This window comes from Oncorhynchus clarkii, chromosome 28 (genome assembly GCF_045791955.1).
Source record: "Oncorhynchus clarkii lewisi isolate Uvic-CL-2024 chromosome 28, UVic_Ocla_1.0, whole genome shotgun sequence".
Lineage (NCBI taxonomy): Eukaryota > Metazoa > Chordata > Actinopteri > Salmoniformes > Salmonidae > Oncorhynchus > Oncorhynchus clarkii.
In genome coordinates this window covers 44,863,655-44,888,323 of record NC_092174.1, presented here as the reverse complement: position 1 = coordinate 44,888,323, position 24,669 = coordinate 44,863,655, and the positions used below count along the sequence as shown (strand labels likewise).

The window sequence follows — 24,669 nt, the reverse complement described above, 5'->3', positions numbered from 1 at the left end:
GTTAGCTAGCGAGCCAGCCAGCTAACATTAGCTATACACAGATCGTACACGTAACGTTAGCTAGCGAGCCAGCCAGCTAACATTAGCTATACACAGATCGTACACGTAACGTTAGCTAGCGAGCCAGCCAGCCAGCTAACATTAGCTATACACAGATCGTACACGTAACGTTAGCTAGCGAGCCAGCCAGCTAACATTAGCTATACACAGATCGTACACGTAACGTTAGCTAGCGAGCCAGCCAGCTAACATTAACTATACACAGATCGTACACGTAACGTTAGCTAGCGAGCCAGCCAGCTAACATTAGCTATACACAGATCGTACACGTAACGTTAGCTAGCGAGCCAGCCAGCTAACGTTAGCTATACACAGATCGTACACGTAACGTTAGCTAGCGAGCCAGCCAGCTAACGTTAGCTATACACAGATCGTACACGTAACATTAGCTAGCGAGCCAGCCAGCTAACGTTAGCTATACACAGATCGTACACGTAACGTTAGCTAGCGAGCCAGCCAGCTAACGTTAGCTATACACAGATCGTACACGTAACGTTAGCTAGCGAGCCAGCCAGCTAACATTAGCTATACACAGATCGTACACGTAACGTTAGCTAGCGAGCCAGCCAGCTAACATTAGCTATACACAGATCGTACACGTAATGTTAGCTAGCGAGCCAGCCAGCTAACGTTAGCTATACACAGATCGTACACGTAACGTTAGCTAGCGAGCCAGCCAGCTAACATTAGCTATACACAGATCGTACACGTAACGTTAGCTAGCGAGCCAGCCAGCTAACGTTAGCTATACACAGATCGTACACGTAACGTTAGCTAGCGAGCCAGCCAGCTAATGTTAGCTATACACAGATCGTACACGTAACGTTAGCTAGCGAGCCAGCCAGCTAACGTTAGCTACACACAGATCGTACACGTAACGTTAGCTAGCGAGCCAGCCAGCTAACATTAGCTATACACAGATCGTACACGTAACGTTAGCTAGCGAGCCAGCCAGCTAATGTTAGCTATACACAGATCGTACACGTAACATTAGCTAGCGAGCCAGCCAGCTAACATTAGCTATACACAGATCGTACACGTAACGTTAGCTAGCGAGCCAGCCAGCTAACATTAGCTATACACAGATCGTACACGTAATGTTAGCTAGCGAGCCAGCCAGCTAACGTTAGCTATACACAGATCGTACACGTAACGTTAGCTAGCGAGCCAGCCAGCTAACGTTAGCTATACACAGATCGTACACGTAACGTTAGCTAGCGAGCCAGCCAGCTAACATTAGCTATACACAGATCGTACACGTAACGTTAGCTAGCGAGCCAGCCAGCTAACATTAGCTATACACAGATCGTACACGTAATGTTAGCTAGCGAGCCAGCCAGCTAATGTTAGCTATACACAGATCGTACACGTAACGTTAGCTAGCGAGCCAGCCAGCTAACGTTAGCTACACACAGATCGTACACGTAACGTTAGCTAGCGAGCCAGCCAGCTAACATTAGCTATACACAGATCGTACACGTAACGTTAGCTAGCGAGCCAGCCAGCTAACGTTAGATAGCTAGCTAAAAGTAGGACTTAACTTGAAATGAAAACAACTTTCTGACAAAATTAGAAACATATAATATCTGAAAATGTAGCTAGACTCTTACCTGTACACATGGATGAACATTCCACGGCAGACTGCAACCCCTTTCATTAAATAAGACGTCCTGTGTCGTTTCCATTTTGTTTAAGATCTTTCTTCTTCTCTGTCACGGATGCCATGGTTGCCCTTCGTTTGAAGATGTAATCCGGAGACAGGTGTTTTATCCAACAGTCTTTCTACTTTTTCCACATTTGGAAATCATCTCTCTGCTTTGACCGGGCATTCCACTGATTTCAAAACTCGGTCAACTTCTTCCGTGACAAAAGACACCGTTTCTTCCCCACCATTGTCATCTGAAGACTCTACGAAGTCTGGTTCAATTAAAATGTTCTTACCAAAATCAGGGATTTCCTCATCGTCTGATTCATTTTCAGAGTCAGCATGGCACGATCATCCTCCAGTGGAATTTTTTCCCAATAGCAGTATTAAATATATATATATTTTGGCCATTTAGCAGACGTTCTTGTCCAGAGCGACTTACAGTAGTGAGTGCATACATTCTCGTACTGGTCCCCAGTGGGAATCGAACCCACAACCCTGCCGTTGCAAGCACCATGCTCTACCAACTGAGCCTCACGGGACCACTTCAGGGCAGCAATGACGAGAGCAATATCTAAACTTTTTCAGGTCTTCATATCTTTCAAAAAAAGCCGCGATCGACATGATTATTCACACGTACTTAGCAGCATGTGATAGACAGAAGCAAGCTACATGGCAGACCAATCCGAACTCATCTCTCGGCATGTCCAGCCCACTCATTATCTCAGCCAATCATGGCTAACGGGAAGGTTCCTGTATTTGTTCGTTAAACCAACTAGGCTGGTTATTTAACCATTTCATTCGTATTTACAGACGACATACAAGTTTTTGTTATTAGGGCACATGATAGTTCAGATGTTCCAGAATGCATTTCTGCATTTTTTTATAAACAAAACCTCTCCTGTGAAATACGGACGTGCAACATACACCTAGTTTCTTGAAACGGGTCAAATTTTAAAGTGTTTTAAACATGTTGTTGTTTCTTCTCCCTCTCTCTCTTTCTCTTTCTCTCGCTCTTTCCCTCTTTCTCTGTGCTTCTCTCTCTCTGTCTCTCTCTCTCTCTCTCTCTCTCTCTCCCTCTCTCCCTCTCTCTCTCTCTCTGTGCTTCTCTCTCTCTCTCTCTCTCTGTCTCTCTCTCTCTTTCTCTGTGCTTCTCTCTCTCTCTCTCCCTCTCTCTCTCTCTCTCTCTCTCTGTGCTTCTCTCTCTCTCTCTCTCTCTCTCTCTCTCTGTGCTTCTCTCTCTCTCTCTCTCTCCCTCTCTCTCGCTCTTTCCCTCTTTCTCTGTGCTTCTCTCTTTCTCTCTGTCTATCAGAATGAGTGTGACTGTGCCTCAGAGTGTTCCTGTACCTGTTCCACCTGCACCAAGATGAAAGAGGAATCCCAGGGCCAGTCCCAGCAGCTGGAGAGAGCTCTGGATGGTGGGGAAGTGTGTGTGATCGTGTGTGTGTGTGTGTCTAGATACTCTAATCAACCACTAGTTCTGTAATATTCAGCCCATGTCCATCCTCCCTCATCATCAATACATCAATCAAACAATCTATCTATGTACAAAACCTTTATCTTCTCCCAGGTGACGTGGACAACATCACCACGCTGATCCATCACCACGTCCCAGAAGCCAAGCTGATCGAGGCCATCGGCCAGGAGCTGACCTTCCTGCTGCCCAACAAGGGTTTCAAGCACCGGGCCTACGCCTCCCTCTTCAGAGAACTAGAGGAAACACTGGGAGACATGGGCCTCAGCAGCTTCGGCATCTCTGACACCTCACTGGAGGAGGTGAGAATGGGGGTAGGGGGACTGGGGAGGAGGGGAATGTGGTAGGGGAGGTGAGACTGGGGATAGGGGGAGGTAGGACTGGGAAGGAGGGGAATGTGGTAGGGGAGGTGAGACTGGGGGTAGGGGGAGATAGGACTGGGGAGGAGGGGAATGTGGTAGGGGAGATGAGACTGGGGGTAGGGGGAGATAGGACTGGGGAGGAGGGAAATGTGGTAGGGGAGGTGAGACTGGGGGTAGGGGGAGGTAGGACTGGGGAGGAGGGGAATGTGGTAGGGGAGGTGAGACTGGGGATAGGGGGAGATAGGACTGGGGAGGAGGGGAATGTGGTAAGGGAGGTGAGACTGGGGGTAGGGGAATGTGGTAGGGGAGGTGAGACTGGGGGTAGGGGGAGGCAGGACTGGGGAGGAGGGGAATGTGGTAAGGGAGGTGAGACTGGGGGTAGGGGGAGATAGGACTGGGAAGGAAGGGAATGTGGTAGGGGAGGTGAGACTGGGGGTAGGGGGAGATAGGACTGGGGATGAGGGGAATGTGGTAGGGGAGGTGAGACTGGGGGTAGGGGGAGATAGGACTGGGGAGGAGGGGAATGTGGTAGGGGAGGTGAGACTGGGGGTAGGGGGAAGTAGGACTGGGAAGGAAGGGAATGTGGTAGGGGAGGTGAGACTGGGTGTAGGGGGAGGTAGGACTGGGGAGGAGGGGAATGTGGTAGGGGAGGTGAGACTGGGGATAGGGGGAGATAGGACTGGGGAGGAGGGGAATGTGGTAAGGGAGGTGAGACTGGGGGTAGGGGGAGATAGGACTGGGGATGAGGGGAATGTGGTAGGGGAGGTGAGACTGGGGGTAGGGGGAGATAGGACTGGGGAGGAGGGGAATGTGGTAGGGGAGGTGAGACTGGGGGTAGGGGGAGGTAGGACTGGGAAGGAGGGGAATGTGGTAGGGGAGGTGAGACTGGGGGTAGGGGGAGGTAGGACTGGGGAGGAGGGGAATGTGGTAAGGGAGGTGAGACTGGGGGTAGGGGGAGATAGGACTGGGAAGGAGGGGAATGTGGTAGGCGAGGTGAGACTGGGGGTAGGGGGAGGTAGGACTGGGGAGGAGGGGAATGTGGTAAGGGAGGTGAGACTGGGGGTAGGGGGAGATAGGACTGGGGAGGAGGGGAATGTGGTAGGGGAGGTGAGACTGGGGGTAGGGGGAGGTAGGACTGGGGAGGAGGGGAATGTGGTAGGGGAGATGAGACTGGGGGTAGGGGGAGGTAGGACTGGGGAGGAGGGGAATGTGGTAGGGGAGGTTAGACTGGGGGTAGGGGGAGGTAGGACTGGGAAGGAGGGGAATGTGGTAGGGGAAGTGAGACTGGGGGTAGGGGGAGGTAGGACTGGGGAGGAGGGGAAGGTGGTAGGGGAGCTGGGACGTGCGTAGTTGCGTCCTCAATGTGTCTGTCTTCATTTGTGGCCTGTCAGAAAGACCCGATCACTTTATGGAGAGCCATGTGAGTGAGAGCCGCTTCGGATTGCTGAGTGCTCAGGGAGAAGGGCACAACTCGGCACTCCAGGCTGCAAAAGGCATGGATTTTTTTTGTTTGTTTGCATTACGGCCACACAAAGGGGATGGCCGCAGTGAAACATGAGGCATTATCAAGTGCTTGTCAACTTATGAATGAGAGACTGATGTAGTGTGTACATGTCACGTCCTGACCTTAGAGAGCCTTTATATTTCTCTATGTGGTTAGGTCGGGGTGTGATTTGGGTGGACATTCTAGTTTGTCTGTTTCTTTGTTGGCCCGGGTATGGTTCCCAATCAGAGGCCTATCGTTGTCTCTGATTGGGAATCATACTTAGGCAGCCCTTTTTACCCCACCTGTGATTGTTGGGTAATTATTTATTTTCTGTGAGTGTTTGTGTGCGCCACGGTCGGTTTCTGTGAAGGTTTCACTCCTATTAAAGATGTGGAACTACATGCTGCGCCTTGGCTCATCTATGAGGGAGTTTGAAGACAGTGACAGTACATCCTGCGCAAAAAATACAAAGCAGAGCTTATACCGTGACTTTTTTCAAGTCATCATTAGTCTCATCATGCAGCCGTACAATGTATTAAACATCTAAACAAACAGCCCAACGTTTATAGAACAACTAAAGTTACATTAATAACTGTATATTAAGCATCTAGGAGTGTGTGCACTCCTTCAAATCGTTTGGAGAAAATGTCTATATTTTATTCAGCTTTGTTCAATTGTATTCTTCATACTATAAAATAATGCCACAGAATTCTCAGCAAATCTTGTCTGCTCAATGAACTAGTGTAGAACAAAGCCATATGGCACAGCCAGATCAGGACCTAACAGAAGGATTGACTCAGAGGATGCTATTCTGTTCTTCTGAAATAGACTACATTTTCTTCATATCATGTTTCTTTAGACCTGTCTAAAATACATCATGTATTTATTGTGAAGGTGTAGAATATATTACATGGATTTATTAGACTTTTGTAGATCTGTAGGTCTGCATCAGTGGCTTGTAGGCTGTGTGGGAAAGCCAGGCGATGCTAAATGTCTTTATGTTAATTAACGGTAAATTACCGTGAGACCGACCCACCGGCTGACTAAATTTCTGGACCGCCACAACCCTACTCGGGATCATGGTGAAATTTGGTACACATGGTCAGGGGTACAAGAGTAGGTGGCCTGTATTCTATTTGAACAATGGGTCCAAATGAATAGCTGATGTTTCTTCCTTCCAGATCTTTCTGAAGGTGACAGCAGATGGGGAAGAAGCAGCAGCCAATGCCAAAACTCCAGGTAAATGCCACACTCACTGTCCCTACAGCCTACTCCTCTCCAATTGACCACACTCACTGTCCCTACAGTCTACTCCTCTCCAATTGACCACACTCACTGTCCCTACAGTCTACTCCTCTCCAATTTACCACTCTCACTGCCCCTACTGTCTACTCCTCTCCAATTTACCACACTCACTGTCCCTACAGTCTACTCCTCTCTAATTTACACCACTCACTGTCCCTACAGTCTACTCCTCTCTAATTTACCACACTCACTGTCCCTACAGTCTACTCCTCTCCAATTGACCACACTCACTGTCCCTACAGTCTACTCCTCTCCAATTTACCACTCTCACTGCCCCTACTGTCTACTCCTCTCCAATTTACCACTCTCACTGTCCCTACAGTCTACTCCTCTCCAATTGACCACACTCACTGTCCCTACAGTCTACTCCTCTCCAATTTACCACACTCACTGTCCCTACAGTCTACTCCTCTCCAATTGACCACACTCACTGTCCCTACAGTCTACTCCTCTCCAATTTACCACTCTCACTGCCCCTACTGTCTACTCCTCTCCAATTTACCACTCTCACTGTCCCTACAGTCTACTCCTCTCCAATTGACCACACTCACTGTCCCTACAGTCTACTCCTCTCCAATTGACCACACTCACTGTCCCTACAGTCTACTCCTCTCCAATTTACCACTCTCACTGCCCCTACTGTCTACTCCTCTCCAATTTACCACTCTCACTGTCCCTACAGTCTACTCATCTCCAATTGACCACACTCACTGTCCCTACAGTCTACTCCTCTCCAATTTACCACACTCACTGTCCCTACAGTCTACTCCTCTCTAATTTACCACACTCACTGTCCCTACAGTCTACTCCTCTCCAATTTACCACACTCACTGTCCCTACAGTCTACTCCTCTCCAATTGACCACACTCACTGTCCCTACAGTCTACTCCTCTCCAATTGACCACACTCACTGTCCCTACAGTCTACTCCTCTCCAATTGACCACACTCACTGTCCCTACAGTCTACTCCTCTCCAATTTACCACACTCACTGTCCCTACAGTCTACTCCTCTCCAATTTACCACACTCACTGTCCCTACAGTCTACTCCTCTCCAATTTACCACACTCACTGTCCCTACAGTCTACTCCTCTCTAATTTACACCACTCACTGTCCCTACAGTCTACTCCTCTCCAATTTACCACACTCACTGTCCCTACAGTCTACCCCTCTCCAATTTACCACACTCACTGTCCCTACAGTCTACCCCTCTCCAATTTACCACTCTCACTGTCCCTACAGTCTACTCCTCTCCAATTTACCACACTCACTGTCCCTACAGTCTACCCCTCTCCAATTTACCACACTCACTGTCCCTACAGTCTACCCCTCTCCAATTGACCACACTCACTGTCCCTACAGTCTACTCCTCTCCAATTTACTTCCTACCTTCTTTTTCCAACTTATGAATGTTCCTCTTTTAAATAGTTTCTGTTGTGTTGTTGTTGTCGACGATGACGTTGTTGTTGTGAAGTGTCATGGTGTTGTGTTGTGAGGCGTTTTGATGTCTTGTGTTGTGTTGTCTTGTGCTGTGAACTGTGGACCACCCTACCATAGAACAGTGGATGTTGCTGAAGAGAACCAAAAGCTGCAGTAAAGTTGGTGTGGAGGAGGGTGAACCTGAAGGTTAGAATCCGCCACTAAGCCGGCCTGTTTTCACACCAGGCGCTTGCCTAGAGACATTTAAATGGTTGGTGCCTTTAGTCTGGCAAGGCAAGACTCAAAGTATCTCTTTGGCTAAGCATGTAAGTCAGACCAAGCGAGACTATCTTTCCTGAAATCCTAAGCTAATGCTTTAGCTCAGCAAGCTAACACAGTTTGAGGAACCCTATGCCTAAACCTTAACCTTTGTACCTGCCGGTCAAATATATCCACTTCCTAATGACTGTCTTCTCCTACTTTACACAGAGGCTAACTGTCTGAAGCAGGCCAACGGTGGGGGTAACCATGTCGACGACAGCGCTGGGAAAGGGTCGAGTCAGGTCAAAGGAGCTAATCTGGTCATGAAGCAGTTTCTGGCTCTGCTGGTCAAGAGGTTTCACCATGCTACCAGATCATACAAAGACTTCCTCGCACAGGTTTGGATGGATGGCTGGAGGGAGGGAGGGAGGGAGGGAGGGATGTTGGGGTGGAGGGAGGGATGTCGGGGTGGAGGGATGTTGGGATGGAGGGATGGTGGGATGGTGGGAGGGTGGGAGGGTGTGATGGGTGGTTGGAGAGGGGTGGTTGGAGGGAGGGAGAGATGGATGGAGGGTGGGATGGGTGGTGGGAGGGTGGGGGGGTGGGATGGATGGAGGGAGGGAGGGATGTTGGGGTGGAGGGAGGGATGTTGGGGTGGAGGGAAGGAGGGAAGGATGGAGGGTGGAGGGTGGGATGGAGGGAGGGTGGGATGGAGGGATGTTGGGGTGGAGGGAGGGATGTTGGGGTGGAGGGAAGGAGGGAAGGATGGAGGGTGGGATGGAGGGATGGTGGGAGGGTGTGATGGGTGGTTGGAGGGGGTGGTTGGAGGGAGGGAGAGATGGATGGAGGGTGGGATGGGTGGTGGGAGGGAGGGAGGGAGGGAGGGTGGAATGGGTGGTGGGAGGAAGGGGAGATGGGAGGGACAGTGGGAGGGATGGATAAAATATAGATGGGAAGGTATTCTGGTCATAAAGCACTTCCTGGCCCTGCTGGTCAGGGGCTAGGGTCTAGGGGCTAGGGGCTAGGGGATGGTTTGGGATTCAGAGTTAGAATATTATACCAGACCAGGTCACATAGGGTCAGAGTAAAACTGGGATGGTATCCCTTTGAGTAATAGTGTGAATGGTTTCGTGTCCCCAGATCGTGCTGCCTGCTAGCTTCGTCCTGATAGCCCTGATCTTCACCATGATCGTGCCTCCGTTTGGAGAGTACCCCCCCCTCATCCTCACTCCCTGGATGTATGGAAAGCAGCTAACGTTCTTCAGGTTAGTCTTTCGCAGTTTGGAGAATGATATACAGGCAACTCTAACCAGGAGGTCATGACCCTGTTCTTCCGGTTCTCATCATATTATATTAGGTATCTAACCAGGAGGTCATGACCCTGTTCTTCCTGTTCTCATCACATTATATTAGGTATCTAACCAGGAGGTCATGACCCTGTTCTTCCGGTTCTCATCACATTATATTAGGTATCTAACCAGGAGGTCATGGCCCTGTTCTTCCTGTTCTCATCACATTATATTAGGTATCCAACCAGTAGGTCATGACCCTGTTCTTCCTGTTCTCATCACATTATATTAGGTACCTAACCAGTAGGTCATGACCCTGTTCTTCCTGTTCCCATCACATTATATTAGGTATCTAACCAGGAGGTCATGACCCTGGTCTTCCTGTTCTCATCACATTATATTAGGTACCTAACCAGTAGATCATGACCCTGTTCTTCCTGTTCTCATCACATTATATTAGGTATCTAACCAGTAGGTCATGACCCTGTTCTTCCTGTTCTCATCACATTATATTAGGTACCTAACCAGGAGGTCATGACCCTGTTCTTCAACCTGTTCTTCTTCTCTTTCTTCCTCCGTTTCTCAGTAACGAGCGACTGGAAAACTACCAGATGAGACATTTCACCAAGGTGTTGCTGAACCCCCCTGGCCTTGGCACTCGCTGTATGGCAGGAAGCCCTCTACAGTGAGTACCACCCGCTCTAGGTTGAAGACTGTGTTTTGACTAATATTCTGAAATCTCCCTCTACTCTACTAACTATAAATCACCAAGTTCTCTGATAATGTATTGTGTGTGTGTGTGCTTTGTGCATACAGAAACCTGCCCTGTGAGAACGAGACATTGGCCTGGGAGACACCTGCGGTTTCTTCAATAGCCAATAACATCCTGCAGAGCCCTGAGTGGCACCCGCTAAACCCCTCCCCTTCCTGCCAGTGCAGCACCAATAAGAAGCTGACTATGTTACCCATCTGTCCAATCGGAGCTGGGGGGCTGCCCCCTATGCAGGTCAGTATACAGACTGTTCTCTGTGTCTACTGGATGTTTCTTATATGTTACAGCAGTAACCTGTCCTCCAGTAACCTGTCCTCCAGTAACCTATCCTCCAGTAACCTGTCCTCCAGTAACCTGTCCTTTAGTAACCTGTCCTCAGTAACCTGTCCTTTAGTAACCTGTCCTCCTGTAACCTGTCCTTTAGTAACCTGTCCTCCAGTGACCTGTCCTTTAGTAACCTGTCCTCCAGCAACCCGTCCTCCAGCAACCTGTCCTTTAGCAACCTGTCCTTTAGCAACCTGTCCTTTAGTAACCTGTCCTTTAGTAACCTGTCCTCCAGTAACCTGTCCTTTAGTAAACTGTCTCCCTGTAACCTGTCCTCTTGTAACCTGTCCTCCTGTAACCTGCCCTTTAGTAACCTGTCCTCCAGTAACCTGTCCTCAGTAACCTGTCCTCCAGTAACCTGTCCTCTGTAACCTGTCCTCAGTAACCTGTCCTTTACTAACCAGTTCTCCTGTAACCTGTCCTCCTGTAACCTGTCCTCCAGTAACCTGTCCTCAGGAACCTGTCCTCCAGTAACTTGTCCTCAGTAACCTGTCCTTTAGTAACCTGTCCTCCTGTAACCTGTTCTCCAGTACCCCTAGCCAGTCCTAACCACTCCTCCAGTACCCTTAGCCAGTCCTAACCACTCCTCCAGTACCGTTTTAATGCATCCAATGTGATGGTATATGTTGTGTGTGATGTATTTGCAGAGGAAGGAGGCTACGGGAGATATACTACTGGACCTGACTGATAGAAACATTACAGACTACCTGGTTAAAACCTACCCCAGCCTCATCAGACAAAGGTAAGGGGTCCATACACCGCCAACTGTGATCATCGTCATAGACGTGTGTTATATGTATCAGACAGGTGTGGTAGAGTTACAGTCATCCATGTCAAACATCAGAAGTCCACTGATTATATGTCAATCTGTTACAGTTGTGGTGACGTTGTATTGATTAGTGTGACGACTGCTGCTCATCGAATGATTAACCTCTCTGAGATATGTGGGATGCTAGCGCCAACAGCGTGCCAAATTCAAAACCACAAAAATCTCATAATTAAAATTCCTCAAGCATACAAGTATCTTACACCACTTTAAAGATAACATTCTCATTAATCCAGCCACAGTGTCTGATTTCAAAAATGCTTTACAGCGAAAGCACCACAAACGATTAAGTTAGGTCACCACCAAGTCACAGAAAAACACAGCCATTTTTCCAGCCAAAGAGAGGAGCCACAAAAAGCAGAAATAGAGATAAAATGAATCACTAACCTTTGATCTTCATCAGATGACACTCATAGGACTTCATGTTACACAATACATGTATGTTTTGTTCGCTAAAGTGCATATTTATATCAAAAAATCTCATTTACATTGACGCGTTACGCTCAGTAGTTCTAAAACATGCATTGATTTAGCAGAGAGCCACATCAAGTTACATAAATACTCATGATAAATGTTTATGAAAATGAAAGTGTTACACATGGAATTACTTCTCCTTAATGTAACCGCTGTGTCAGATTTCAAAAAACTTTACGGAAAGAGCAAACCATGCAATAATCTGAGTACAGCGCTCAGACAGCAAAGCCGCCCAAAAAATATCCGCCAAATTGGGTAGTCAACATTAGTCAGAAATAGCATTATAAATATTCACTTAGCCTTTAATGATCTTCATCAGAATGCACTCCCAGGAATCCCAGTTCCACAATAAATGTTTGATTTGTTCGATAATGTCCATAATTTATGTCCAAATAGCCTCTTTTGTTAGGGCGTTTGGTAAACAAATCCAAAAGCGCGTTCAGGTCCTGCCGAACGTCGGACGAAAAGTTCAAAAAGTTATATTACAGGTCGTAGAAACATGCCAAATTAAGTATAGAATCAATCTTTAGGAGATTTTTAACATAAATCTTCAATAATGTTACAACCGAAAAATTCCATTGTCTGTAGAAAAGCAATGGAACAAGAGCTATCTCTCTCGTGACCGCACGTCATGAGCCCAAGGCAAACTGCCAGACCACTTGACTCAAACAGCTCTCATGAGCCGCTCCTTTATAGTAGAATCCTCAGATAAGTTTCTAAAGACAGTTGACATCTAGTGGAAGCCTTAGGAAGTGCAACATAACCAATATCCCACTGTATCTACAATAGGGACTGAGTTTAAAAAAAATACAAGTCTCAGATTTCCCACTTCCTGGTTGGATTTGTCTCAGGTTTTCGCCTGCCATATGAGTTCTGTTATACTCACAGACATCATTCAAACAGTTTTAGAAACTTCAGAGTGTTTTCTATCCAATAGTACTAATTATAGTCCACTGATTATAATAATATGCATATATTAGCATCTGGGACAGAGTAGCAGGCAGTTTACTCTGGGCACCTTATTCATCCAAGCTACTCAATACTGCCCCCATGTCACCAAGAAGTTAACGGTTTATAATTACATGATTAAATTCATCAGGTAATTATTACCTCCTTTAACCGGGGGGCACCATGGGAAAGTTTGGCTTTATTGAGTTTCTATTTCCCAAATGAACTCAAAGAATATCAGAATATCAATTTTACAACAGTCACTAATTAATCAATTTCCTCTACAGTCTCTACCGTCGCATAATCTGGGAATCTGCACAAAGCGAGTCTCACTAAATAAGCCCGTCTCACACCAAATGAGTTGATTGTTTATTTGCTAACAAGCTAAAATGCCAATAGAAGATACACATACACACAGTCTAGGCTATTGATTAGAACTTAGTACGATGACAACAGGTCCCTAGCAGACCAACACAATATGAAACGTGTTACACAAAATGGAGATTTCAAAAGAGAGAGAAAGAGAGAGTACACGAGAGAAAAACACACTTGGGTGCATTTGTCGGCTATGCTTATTTTAACCCTCAACTTTCCCCGAACTGCTGCTCTTATGGGTCAGAATATAATTATTTAATTACGTGTTGAAGGTCTCCGACAGTGGTGTCTCTGCGTGGAACGAATTCCCACTTCTCTGATGACAGTCCGTCTTCGGTTACCGGGTGTAACTCTCTGTTTCTCCTCACGATGTCAGTGTCCTTTCTCTTAGTGGTCTGTTTCTCCTCACGATGTCAGTGTCCTTTCTCTTAGTGGTCTGTTTCTCCTCACGATGTCAGTGTCCTTTCTCTTAGTGGTCTGTTTCTCCTCACGGTGTCAGTGTCCTTTCTCTTAGTGGTCTGTTTCTCCTCACGATGTCAGTGTCCTTTCTCTTAGTGGTCTGTTTCTCCTCACAATGTCAGTGTCCTTTCTCTCAGTGGTCTGTTTCTCCTCACGATGTCAGTGTCCTTTCTCTTAGTGGTCTGTTTCTCCTCACGGTGTCAGTGTCCTTTCTCTTAGTGGTCTGTTTCTCCTCACGATGTCAGTGTCCTTTCTCTTAGTGGTCTGTTTCTCCTCACGATGTCAGTGTCCTTTCTCTTAGTGGTCTGTTTCCTCGTCCTCACTCTGAAAAGGAGGTTTTCTGAGGAGGGCTAAATCAGCCGTGCGGATGGTTCCAGAGTGGAAAGGAAAACAGTGTAGACTCACGATTCCTTGGAGAGTGGTGACCGGGTGGTCCTGCTTGACCCCCTTTAGATACAGCTACTCGTCCGTAGCATAGGTTGTTAAAAGGTTTCGTTGTCTTCTTCAACCTCGTGTTGCGTTTTGGGTTTTCTGACCACTCAGACCTTGGCTGCAGCTCAGGGTCACTTAGTCTAATATGTACATTTTTAACTCACATGTTTTATACCCTCGGGTCAGTAATGGGCGTTTCTGCCTTTAGGGTAGTTCTCTGGGCGTAACTAGTTACGAAGGCAGGAGGTCTGGATTTTACTCAGATCCAATTTAAACAACTAACTTCACATTTCATCTTTACAAACACATTCTCTTTGACCTGGACATTTTCTACACAACGTACAGTATGCAAACATCAAGTACATATTAGGAAAACTCTTAAAGTTACTATGTTTTCGTTATAACGTCGTCCTTTAACTTTTAATAACATAACAAAAACAACATTAATTTTCATATTATATCTATCTTCATTACCACCATTGTGGCTGACAAAACCTAATGTCCTAAAGTCCATTAATTGCACGTTAATGTTCTGAGGCCGGTTCTCCATATTGAGAGGACAAAGGATTTTGTCTGCTGTCTTAGATTTACAATGGGCATGAGGTGTCATAACCCCCACCCCCCCACCCATCTCCATACCTCTCCATCGCTTCCCCTCTGCTGGGTGTGAGAGATCTCTCTGTAGGATTGTGGTCCACGGTAACCTGACCCGAGCAGGCCAGTCGAGACACGGTCATCCATGTCAAACAGCAGAAGTCATCTGATTATATGTTCATCTGTTACAGTCATTTTATTATTTTGTTTTCCATTTCCAGTTTGAAGAGCAAATACTGGGTGAATGAACAAAGGTATGATTTTATTTATTTTCCATACATACCTCATAGCAAACTAAATATCAGTTTAAGTTTAGCTTATTTGTCATACACTGTTTCACCCTCTAGTAGAAATGATGATTCTTGTCTCGGGGGATTTTGTGTAATATGTTTGTATGGAGGCCTGTCTGTTGGAGGCCTGTCTGTTGGAGGCCTGTCTGTTGGAGGCCTGTCTGTTGGAGGGTTGTCTGTTGGAGGGTTGTCTGTTGGGGGGTTGTCTGTTGGGGGGTTGTCTGTTGGAGTGTTGTCTGTTGGAGGCCTGTCTGTTGGAGGCCTGTCTGTTGGAGGTCTGTATGACTGTCGTTGATCCTCAGGTATGTAGGCCTGTCTGTTGGAGGGCCTGTCTGTTGGAGGACTGTCTGTTGGAGGGTTGTCTGTTGGGGGGTTGTCTGTTGGGGGGTTGTCTGTTGGAGTGTTGTCTGTTGGAGTGTTGTCTGTTGGAGGCCTGTCTGTTGGAGGCCTGTCTGTTGGAGGTCTGTATGACTGTCGTTGATCCTCAGGTATGTAGGCCTGTCTGTTGGAGGGCCTGTCTGTTGGAGGACTGTCTGTTGGAGGCCTGTCTGTTGGAGTGTTGTCTGTTGGAGTCCTGTCTGTTGGAGTCCTGTCTGTTGGAGGCCTGTCTGTTGGAGGGGTTGTCTGTTGGAGGTCTGTCTGTTGGAGTGTTGTATGTTGGAGTGTTGGCTGTTGGAGTGTTGGCTGTTGGAGTGTTGGCTGTTGGAGTGTTGTCTGTTGGAGTGTTGTCTGTTGGAGGCCTGTCTGTTGGAGGCCTGTCTGTTGGAGGGGTTGTCTGTTGGAGGGGTTGTCTGTTGGAGGCCTGTCTGTTGGAGTGTTGTCTGTTGGAGTGTTGTCTGTTGGAGTGTTGTCTGTTGGAGGCCTGTCTGTTGGAGTGTTGTCTGTTGGAGGCCTGTCTGTTGGAGGCCTGTCTGTTGGAGGGGTTGTCTGTTGGAGGCCTGTCTGTTGGAGTGTTGTCTGTTGGAGTGTTGTCTGTTGGAGTGTTGTCTGTTGGAGTGTTGTCTGTTGGAGGCCTGTCTGTTGGAGGGGTTGTCTGTTGGAGGCCTGTCTGTTGGAGGCCTGTCTGTTGGAGTGTTGTCTGTTGGAGTGTTGTCTGTTGGAGTGTTGTCTGTTGGAGTGTTGTCTGTTGGAGGCCTGTCTGTTGGAGTGTTGTCTGTTGGAGTGTTGTCTGTTGGAGTGTTGTCTGTTGGAGGGTTGTCTGTTGGAGTGTTGTCTATTGGAGTGTTGTCTGTTGGAGGCCTGTCTGTTGGAGTGTTGTATGTTGGAGTGTTGTATGTTGGAGTGTTGTCTGTTGGAGGCCTGTCTGTTGGAGGCCTGTCTGTTGGATTGTTGTCTGTTGGAGGCCTGTCTGTTGGAGGGTTGTCTGTTGGAGGGTTGTCTGTTGGAGTGTTGTCTGTTGGAGGCCTGTCTGTTGGAGGCCTGTCTGTTGGAGGCCTGTCTGTTGGAGGCCTGTCTGTTGGAGGGTTGTCTGTATGACTGTGTCGTTGATCCTCAGGTATGGAGGTCTGTCTGTTGGAGGTCAGCTGCCCATACTGGAAGTCAGCCCTAAACAGATCCAGGATACCCTCTCTCAACTGATGAAGATGCTCAACGTCACTGGGGTATTGATCACTACATACCTGGCGTAGTGGGTCATGGCTCTGGAGCACAGGAGGCTGGTGGCACCTTCATTTGGGAGAACGGGCTCATAGTAATGTCTGGAATGGAATTCAAGGAATGGCATCAAACACATCTTCCATGCCATTCAATCCATTCCTGACATTATTATGAGCTGTCCTCCCTTTCACCAGCCTCCTGGGCTCTGGAGGGATGGAGCGTGTAGTAGTAGTGGTAGGAATTAAGTGAGTGTGATTTACAGTTGGCTCAGTTACACTTTTTTTTATTTTTATAATTCCGGCAGGGTCCCTACACAAAACAATCGCTGCAGGAGATCGGACCTTTCCTCAGATACATGGAAAGTGAATACAATGTCAAAGTAAGTTAGTTACAGGCTGTCATATACCTCTGAATCACGGTATGATATTATCATGTTACCTGAGACATTATATTGAAAAACATTATATTATTTTTATTTACATGTTTTATTTCTATTTGTTTTGGTATGTACACTACCGTTCAAAAGTTTGGGATCACTTGGATTTTTTTTTTTAAAGAAAAGCAAAGAAAATTGTCCAATAAAATAACATCAAATTGATCAGAAATACAGTGTAGGAATTGTTAGTGTTTTGCATGTGCTATTTAATGAAGCTGCCAGTTGAGAACTTGTGAGGCGTCTGTTTCTCAAACTAGATACTCTAATGTACTTGTCCTCTTGCTCAGTTGTGCACCTCTTTCTATTCTGGTTAGAGCCAGTTTGCGCTGTTCTGTGAAGGGAGTAGTACACAGCGTTGTACGAGATCTTCACTTTCTTGGCAATTTCTCGCATTGAATAGCCTTCATTTCTCAGAACAAGAATAGACTGACGAGTTTCAGAAGAAAGTTATTTGTTTCTGTCCATTTTGAGCCTGTAATCGAACCCACAAAAATGTTGATGCTCCAGATCCTTAACTAGTCTAATTAAGGCCAGTTTTATTCCTTCGTTAATCAGAACAGTTTTCAGCTGTGCCAACATAATTACAGAAGTGTTTTCTAATGATCAATTAACCTTTTAAAATGATAAACTTGGATTAACTAACACAACGTGCCATTGGAACACAGGAGTGATGGTTGCTGATGGGCCTCTGTACACCTATGTAGATATTGCATTAAAAAGCAACCGTTTCCAGCTACAATAGTCATTTATAACATTAACAATGTCTACACTGTATTTCTGATCAAGTTGATGTTAATTTAATGGACAAATTTTTTTGCTTTTCTTTCAAAAACAAGGACATTTCTAAATGACCCCAAACTTTTGAACGGTGTATATCACTCCATATTTCAGAATATAACAAAACAAAACATCATAAATTGAATGTACCTCTAATCCCATCCAGCTAATACTTTTTTTTTCTTTACAAAATTAGTTGTATATTGAACGCACCTCTGCTCCCCAAACCAGGTCTGGTACAACAACAAAGGCTGGCACGCCATGGTGGCCTTCATGAATGTGGCCAACAACGCCATTCTGAGGGCCCACCTGCCTCGTAACGTTGACCCCATGCAGTACGGCATCACAGCCATCAACCACCCCCTCAACCTCACCAAGGAACAGCTGTCTGAAGTCACTGTGTAAGTTACACTGGAACCTCTTTGAAAACAACACAAGAACTAATCACAGGCTTGTGCTGAGCCAATTCAATGCTACGGTCTTTATCCTGTCAGGGGTCATTTTGCCAGTTGATTCATCGGGTAGAGCTTTTTAGGGGCGGCAGGTAGCCGGTCGGGTAGGAACGTTGGGCCAGTAACCAAAAGGTTGCTGGATCGAAATCCCCGAGCTGACAAGGTACAAATCTGTCGTTCTGCCCCTGAGCAAGGCAGTTAACCCACTGTTCCCTGAGCAAGGCAGTTAACCCCACTGTTCCTCGGGCGACAATGATGTGGATTAAGGCAGCCCCCCCGCACCCCTCTGATTCAGAGGGGTTGGGTTCAATGCAGAAGACACATTTCAGTTGAATACATTCAGTTGTACAACTAACTAGGCATACCCCTTTCCCCTATAGCTTGTGGGCTTTGTGCTTGTTTCTCTATTATCTAACCTGTCTGTCCTCTTGGGTGACCATCTCTCTGTTATCTAACCTGTCTGTCCTGTAGGGTGACCATCTAACCTGTCTGTCCTCTAGGGTTACCATATCTCTGTTATCTAACCTGTCTGTCCTCTAGGGTGACCATCTCTCTGTTATCTAACCTGTCTGTCCCCTAGGGTGACCATCTCTGTTTTCTAACCTGTCTGTCCTCTAGGGTGACCATCTAACCTGTCTGTCCTCTAGGGTGACCATCTCTCTGTTTTCTAACCTGTCTGTCCTCTAGGGTGACCATCTAACCTGTCTGTCCTCTAGGGTGACCATCTCTCTGTTATCTAACCTGTCTGTCTCTCTCTTCTCCCAGGTTGAAGACATCAGTAGACACCGTGACAGCTATCTGTTATCTAACCTATCTGTCTCTACTCTCCCAGGTTGAAGACATCAGTAGATGCCGTGACAGCTATCTGTTATCTAACCTGTCTGTCTCTCTCCTCTCCCAGGTTGAAGACATCAGTAGATGCCGTGACAGCTATCTGTGTGATCTTTGCCATGTCCTTCATCCCAGCCTCGTTTGTCCTCTACCTGATCCAGGAGAGAGTAACCAAGGCCAAACATCTCCAGTTCGTCAGCGGGGTCAGCCCCCTTGTCTACTGGTTAGCCAACTTCTTCTGGGATATGGTACGTCTTTCAATGAATCAATAAACTGTTACTTATGAAGATCTTTTTTTATATCGTTATTTGTGACAAAAGTGCTTTACAGTAACTTGAACTAAACTCACAGAAGAGGAAGTAGCAGTTACAGGAGGAAACCTGGAGAGGAACTAGACTCTTATGTTGTTTTTAGTCAGTGTCTCTCTCCTGTTTCCAGCGCCTGGAATTCAAATCTAATTTTATTTGTCACATGCGCCGAATACATCAGGTGTAGATCTTACTGTGAAATGCTTACTTACAAGCCCTAGAGTCAAGAAAATATTTACTAAATAAAGTAAAAAATAAATCAAATAAAAATAACACAATATAATAACAATAATGATACAAGGGGTACCGGTACCGAGTCAATGTGCGGGGGGTACAGGTTAGTCAAGGTAATTTGTACATGTAGGTAGGAGTAAAGTGACTATGCATAGATAATAAACAGCGAGTAGCAGCAGTGTAAAAACAAGGGGGGGGGGGGGGGGGGGGTCAATGCAAATAGTTTGGGTGGCCATTTGATTAATTGCTCAGCAGTCTCATGGCTTGGGGGTAGAACGCTTGCCGTGCGGTAGCAGAGAGAACAGTCTATGACTTGGGTGACTGGAGTCTTTGACAATTTTTTCAACCTTAGTCTGACACCGCCTAGTATATACTGTTGGTCCTGGATGTTAGGAAGTTTTGCCCCAGTGATGTACTGGGTCGTACGCACTACCATCTGTAGCGCCTTGCGGTCGGAGGCCGAGCAGTTGCCATACCAGGCGGTGATGCAACCGGTCAGGATGCTCTCAATGGTGCAGCTGTATTACCCTTTCAGGATCTGGGGACCCATGCCAAATCTTTTCAGTCTCCTGAGGGGGAAAAGGCATTGTTGTGCCCTCCTCACAACTGTCTTGGTGTGCTTGGACCATGTTAGTTTGTTGGTGATGTGGACACAAAGGAACTTGAAGCTCTCAACCTGCCCTTCAGGAAGTCCAGGATCCAGTTGCAGAGGGAGATGTTTAGTCCCAGGGTCCTTAGCTTAGTGATGAGCTTTGAGGGCACTATGATGTTGAACGCTGAGCTGTAGTCAATGAACAGCATTCTCACATAGGTGTTCCTTTTGTCCAGGTAGGAAAGGACAGTGTGGAGTGCAATAGAGATTGCATCATCTGTGGATCTGTTGGGGCGGTATGCAAATTGGAGTGGGTCTAGGGTTTCTGGGATAATGGTGTTGATGTGAGCCATGACCAGTCTTTCAAAGCACTTCATGGCTACAGACGTGAGTGCTACGGGGCGGTTGTCATTTAGGCAGGTTACCTTAGTGTTCTTTGGCTCAGGGACAATGGTGGTCTGCTTGAAACATGTAGGTATTACAGACTCGGTCAGGGAGAGGTTGAAAATGTCTGCTCTGAGTACAAGTCCTGGTAATCCGTTATTCACAGCCTTGTGAATGTTGACCTGTTTAAAGGTCTTGCTCACATCGGCTACGGAGAGCGTGATCACACAGTCGTCCGGAACAGCTGGTGCTCTCATGCATGCTTCAGTGTTGCTTGCCTCAAAGAGAGCATAAAAAGCATTTAGCCCGTCTGGTAGGCTCGCGGATACAGAGGTGTACACAGTGCACTGTGTACAGAGGTGTACACAGTGCAATGAAATGCTTACTTGCCAACTGTATTGAATATATTGAATTGTACCTTTTGTGATAGAAGTACCAAATTGTACATACAGCTGGACCCTGGGGCAAGTCTGAATAAGTATTTTTTAGGTATAAAGCCATCACAGTTTCGCCCTACCCCTGGCGGCCATTTAAATTGGAATCTGATTGACCTGGACGTGTCAGTGACTTGTTTCACCCGGATTTCATCAATTGAAATGTTTTCCATATTTTCCATCTCCGGTCTCTCCAGATGAACTACTCTCTCAGTACAGCCATGGTGGTGGGGATCTTTGTGGCCTTCGACAAGAAGTGTTACACCTCACCCACCAACCTGCCAGCCCTCGTTCTCCTGCTCTTCCTGTATGGGTGAGTACTAGACATATGATTTGGGAAGCTTTTGTGTGCTGCTTATGAAGACTTTGTGGGACCTCTCCGATGCTCTGCTTCAAACCCCCTTCCCTTTTTTACCCCCTTTTTCTCCCTAATTTCGTGGTATCCAATTATTAGTAGTTGCTGTCTTGTCTCATCGCTACAACTCCCGTACGGGCTCGGGAGAGACAAAGGTCGAGAGCCATGAGTCCTCCGAAACACAACCCAACCAAGCCAAGCCTCACTGCTTCTTAACACAGCGAGCATCCAACCCGGCGGGAGTCTCTAGTGCGCGTTGAGACAAGGATATCCCTACCGGCCAAACCCTCCATAACCCGGACGACGCTAGGCCAATTGTGCGTCGCCCCATGGACCTCCCGGTCGCGGCCGGTTGCGACAGAGCCTGGGCTCAAAGAGTCCAGGCTCTTTGAGCCCAGAGTCTCTGGTGGCACAGCTAGAACTGCGATGCAGTGCCTTAGACCACTGCGCCACCCGGGAGGCCCCAAACCCACTTTTGACGTCCTAAATCTCTCTCTCTCTCTCTCTCTCTCTCTCTCTCTCTCTCTCTCTCTCTCCCCCTCTCTCTCTCTCTCTCTCTCTCTCTCTCTCTGTCTCTCTATCTCTCTATCTATCTAGGTGGTCAGTAACCCCCATGATGTACCCCATGTCATACATCTTTAACATCCCCAGTACAGCCTACGTCTCTCTGTCCTGCATCAACCTGTTCATCGGCATCAACAGCAGCGCCCTCACCTTCATATTGGAACTGTTCGAGAACAACCGGGTGAGGATGGGGGAGAGAGAGAGGGAGAGGCAGATTGTGGATGAGAGAGAGGGAGCAAGTCATGTTTAATTGTTGTTGTTTACTTTATTGTTGTTGTTTATTGTGTTTTTGTTTGTGTTGTTGTTGTTTATTGTGTTGTTGTTTCCTGTGTTGCTGTTGTTGTTTATTGTATTGTTGTTGTTGTTTTTGTGTTGTTGTTGTCGTTTATTGTGTTGTTGTTTATCGAGTTGTTTACTGTATTGTCATTGTTGTTTATTGTGTTGTTGTTTATTGTATTGTTGTTGTTTATTGTGTTTATTGTATTGTTGTTGGTTATTGTGTTGTTATTTATTGTGTTGTCATTGTTTATTGTGTTATTTGTTGTGTTGATGTTGTTGTTGTTTATTGTATTGATTATTGTGTGGATGTTTATTGTGTTGTTATTTATTGTGTTGTTGTTTAATGTGTTGATGTTTATTGTGTTGTTTGTAGTGTTGTTGTTGTTGATGTTTATTGTGTTGTTTATTGTGTTGTTGTTGTTGTTTATTGTGTTGATGTTTATTGTATTGTTGTTGTTTGTTTTGTTTTTGTTTATTGTGTTGTTATTTATTGTATTGTTGTTGTGCTCCCCAGGCCTTGTTAGAGTTCAATGAGTGGCTGAAGAAAGGCCTCCTGCTCTTCCCTCACTTCTGTCTGGGCCGGGGGCTGATTGACATGGCTATGAACCAGGCGGTGACTGATGTCTATGCACACTTCGGTGAGCACAACATAGCTAGTGTTGAATCTCTATGGCTCACAACACTTCCACATTCATCTATTCTTTAAACCTCCTCCAGCCTACAACACTTCCACACTCATCTATTCTCTAAACCTCCTCCAGCCTACAACACTTCCACACTCATCTATTATCTAAACCTCCTCCAGCCTACAACACTTCCACACTCATCTATTCTCTAAACCTCCTCCAGCCTACAACACTTCCACACTCATCTATTCTCTAAACCTCCTCCAGCCTACAACACTTCCACACTCATCTATTCTTTAAACCTCCTCCAGCCTACAACACTTCCACACCCAGCCTATTCATTCGGGCTCGTCTCTAGCCTGGTAACCAGGATCTGTTTGTGCCAATTCTTCTGAGGGTCAAGGCCTGGTACATTGTCCCATGTTGTGTTTCAGGTGAGGACCGTGCCATGGATCCGTTCAAATGGGACTTTGTAGGGAAGAACCTGGTCTTCATGGCTATAGAGGGATGTGTCTATTTCCTCTTCACTATCCTCATAGAGTACCGCTTCTTCCTCGACCACTGGTGAGGAACTAGCTCCAATATCACCGTGTGGAAGGATATATATTTTTTTATCCGTCTTTGCACAATAGGAAACTAAAATCCCATTCACACTGAAAATTGACCTAATTTTAGTGGGTCATTCAAGTTAGAACCACGCTTATCTCAAACTCTACATACATTCGGTGTGAAAAAAGGGGTTGTATTGATCAATCAATCAATCAATCAATTCTCCTCTCCAGGTTATCAGACTTCCGAGGGCCCCCTCCTAAAGATGAGGACGAGGACGTGGCGGCGGAGAGAGAGAGGATCTATAACGGCGGGAACAAGAGTGACATCCTCCAGATCAGAGACCTCTGCAAGGTTAAAACCTCTCTGGGATGTTGGGGACGCTAGCGTCCCGCCTCAACAACCAGCCAGTGAAAGTGCAGGGCGCCAAATTCAAAACAACAGAAATCTCACAATTTAAATTCCTCAAACATGAAAGTATTTTACACCGTTTTAAAGATAAACTTCTCGTTAATCCAGCCACAGTGTCTGATTTCAAAAAGGCTTTACGGCAAAAGCACACCAAACGATTATGTTCGGTAAGCACCTAGTCACATAAAGCAGAAATAGAGATGAAATGAATCACTAACCTTTGATGATCTTCATCAGATGACACTCATAGGACTTCATGTTACACAATACATGCATGTTTTGTTCGATAAAGTTTACATTGGCGTGTTATGTTCAGTAGTTCCAAAACATCTGGTGATTTTGCAGAGAGCCACATCAATTTACAGAAATACTCATCATAAATGTTGATGAAACTACAAGTGTTACACATGGAACTTTAGATTAACTTATCCTTAATGCAACCGCTGTGTCAGATTTCAAAAAAGCGTTACCGAAAAAGCAAACGATGCAATAATCTGAGTACAGCGCTCAGACAAGAAAACAGCCAAACAGATATCCGCTATGTTGTGCAGTCAACAGAAGTCAGAAATAGCATTATAAATATTCACTTACCTTTGATGATCTTCATCAGAATGCACTCCCAGGAATCCCAGTTCCACAATAAATGTTTGATTTGTTCGATAAAGTCCCTCATTTCTGTCCAAATACCTCCTTTTTGTTTGTGCGTTTAGTACACAATCCAAACTCACGACGCGCAGGCAAGTCCATGCGAAAGTTTTATTACAGTTCGTAGAAACATGTCAATCGAAGTATAAAATCAATCTTTAGGATATTTTTATCATAAATCTTCAATAATGTTCCAACCGGAGAATTCCTTTGTCTGTAGAATTGCAATGGAACGCAAGCTAACTATCACGTGAACGCGCGTGGTCAGCTCATGGCAATCTGCCAGACCTCTGACTCCATCCCCTCTCATTCGCCCCCACTTCACAGTAGAAGCATCAAACAAGGTTCTAAAGACTGTTGACATCTAGTGGAAGCGTTAGGAAGTGCAATATGACCACAAA

At 46.2% G+C, this 24,669-nt stretch overlaps 1 protein-coding gene and 1 non-coding gene across 2 annotated transcripts in view; one reads left to right on the top strand and one right to left on the bottom strand.

Moving 5' to 3' along the window:
- Nucleotides 1-24,669, top strand: part of LOC139387566 (retinal-specific phospholipid-transporting ATPase ABCA4-like) — a 151,176-nt gene that overhangs the window by 108,247 nt on the left and 18,260 nt on the right. The window contains exons 26-44 of the mRNA XM_071133892.1: nt 3,018-3,123; nt 3,276-3,481; nt 6,209-6,266; nt 7,890-7,958; nt 8,241-8,410; nt 9,153-9,277; nt 9,888-9,986; nt 10,118-10,307; nt 11,045-11,139; nt 14,727-14,759; nt 16,291-16,396; nt 16,696-16,770; nt 17,836-18,005; nt 18,958-19,135; nt 21,037-21,152; nt 21,792-21,939; nt 22,552-22,675; nt 23,098-23,227; nt 23,446-23,566. Coding sequence (XP_070989993.1) covers nt 3,018-3,123; nt 3,276-3,481; nt 6,209-6,266; nt 7,890-7,958; nt 8,241-8,410; nt 9,153-9,277; nt 9,888-9,986; nt 10,118-10,307; nt 11,045-11,139; nt 14,727-14,759; nt 16,291-16,396; nt 16,696-16,770; nt 17,836-18,005; nt 18,958-19,135; nt 21,037-21,152; nt 21,792-21,939; nt 22,552-22,675; nt 23,098-23,227; nt 23,446-23,566 — 2,319 coding nt within the window. The remainder of the gene's footprint in view (nt 1-3,017; nt 3,124-3,275; nt 3,482-6,208; nt 6,267-7,889; nt 7,959-8,240; nt 8,411-9,152; nt 9,278-9,887; nt 9,987-10,117; nt 10,308-11,044; nt 11,140-14,726; nt 14,760-16,290; nt 16,397-16,695; nt 16,771-17,835; nt 18,006-18,957; nt 19,136-21,036; nt 21,153-21,791; nt 21,940-22,551; nt 22,676-23,097; nt 23,228-23,445; nt 23,567-24,669) is intronic.
- trnaa-ugc (transfer RNA alanine (anticodon UGC)) lies at nt 2,174-2,249 on the bottom strand. The gene has a single exon. It is a non-coding gene; the product is annotated as a tRNA-Ala (tRNA).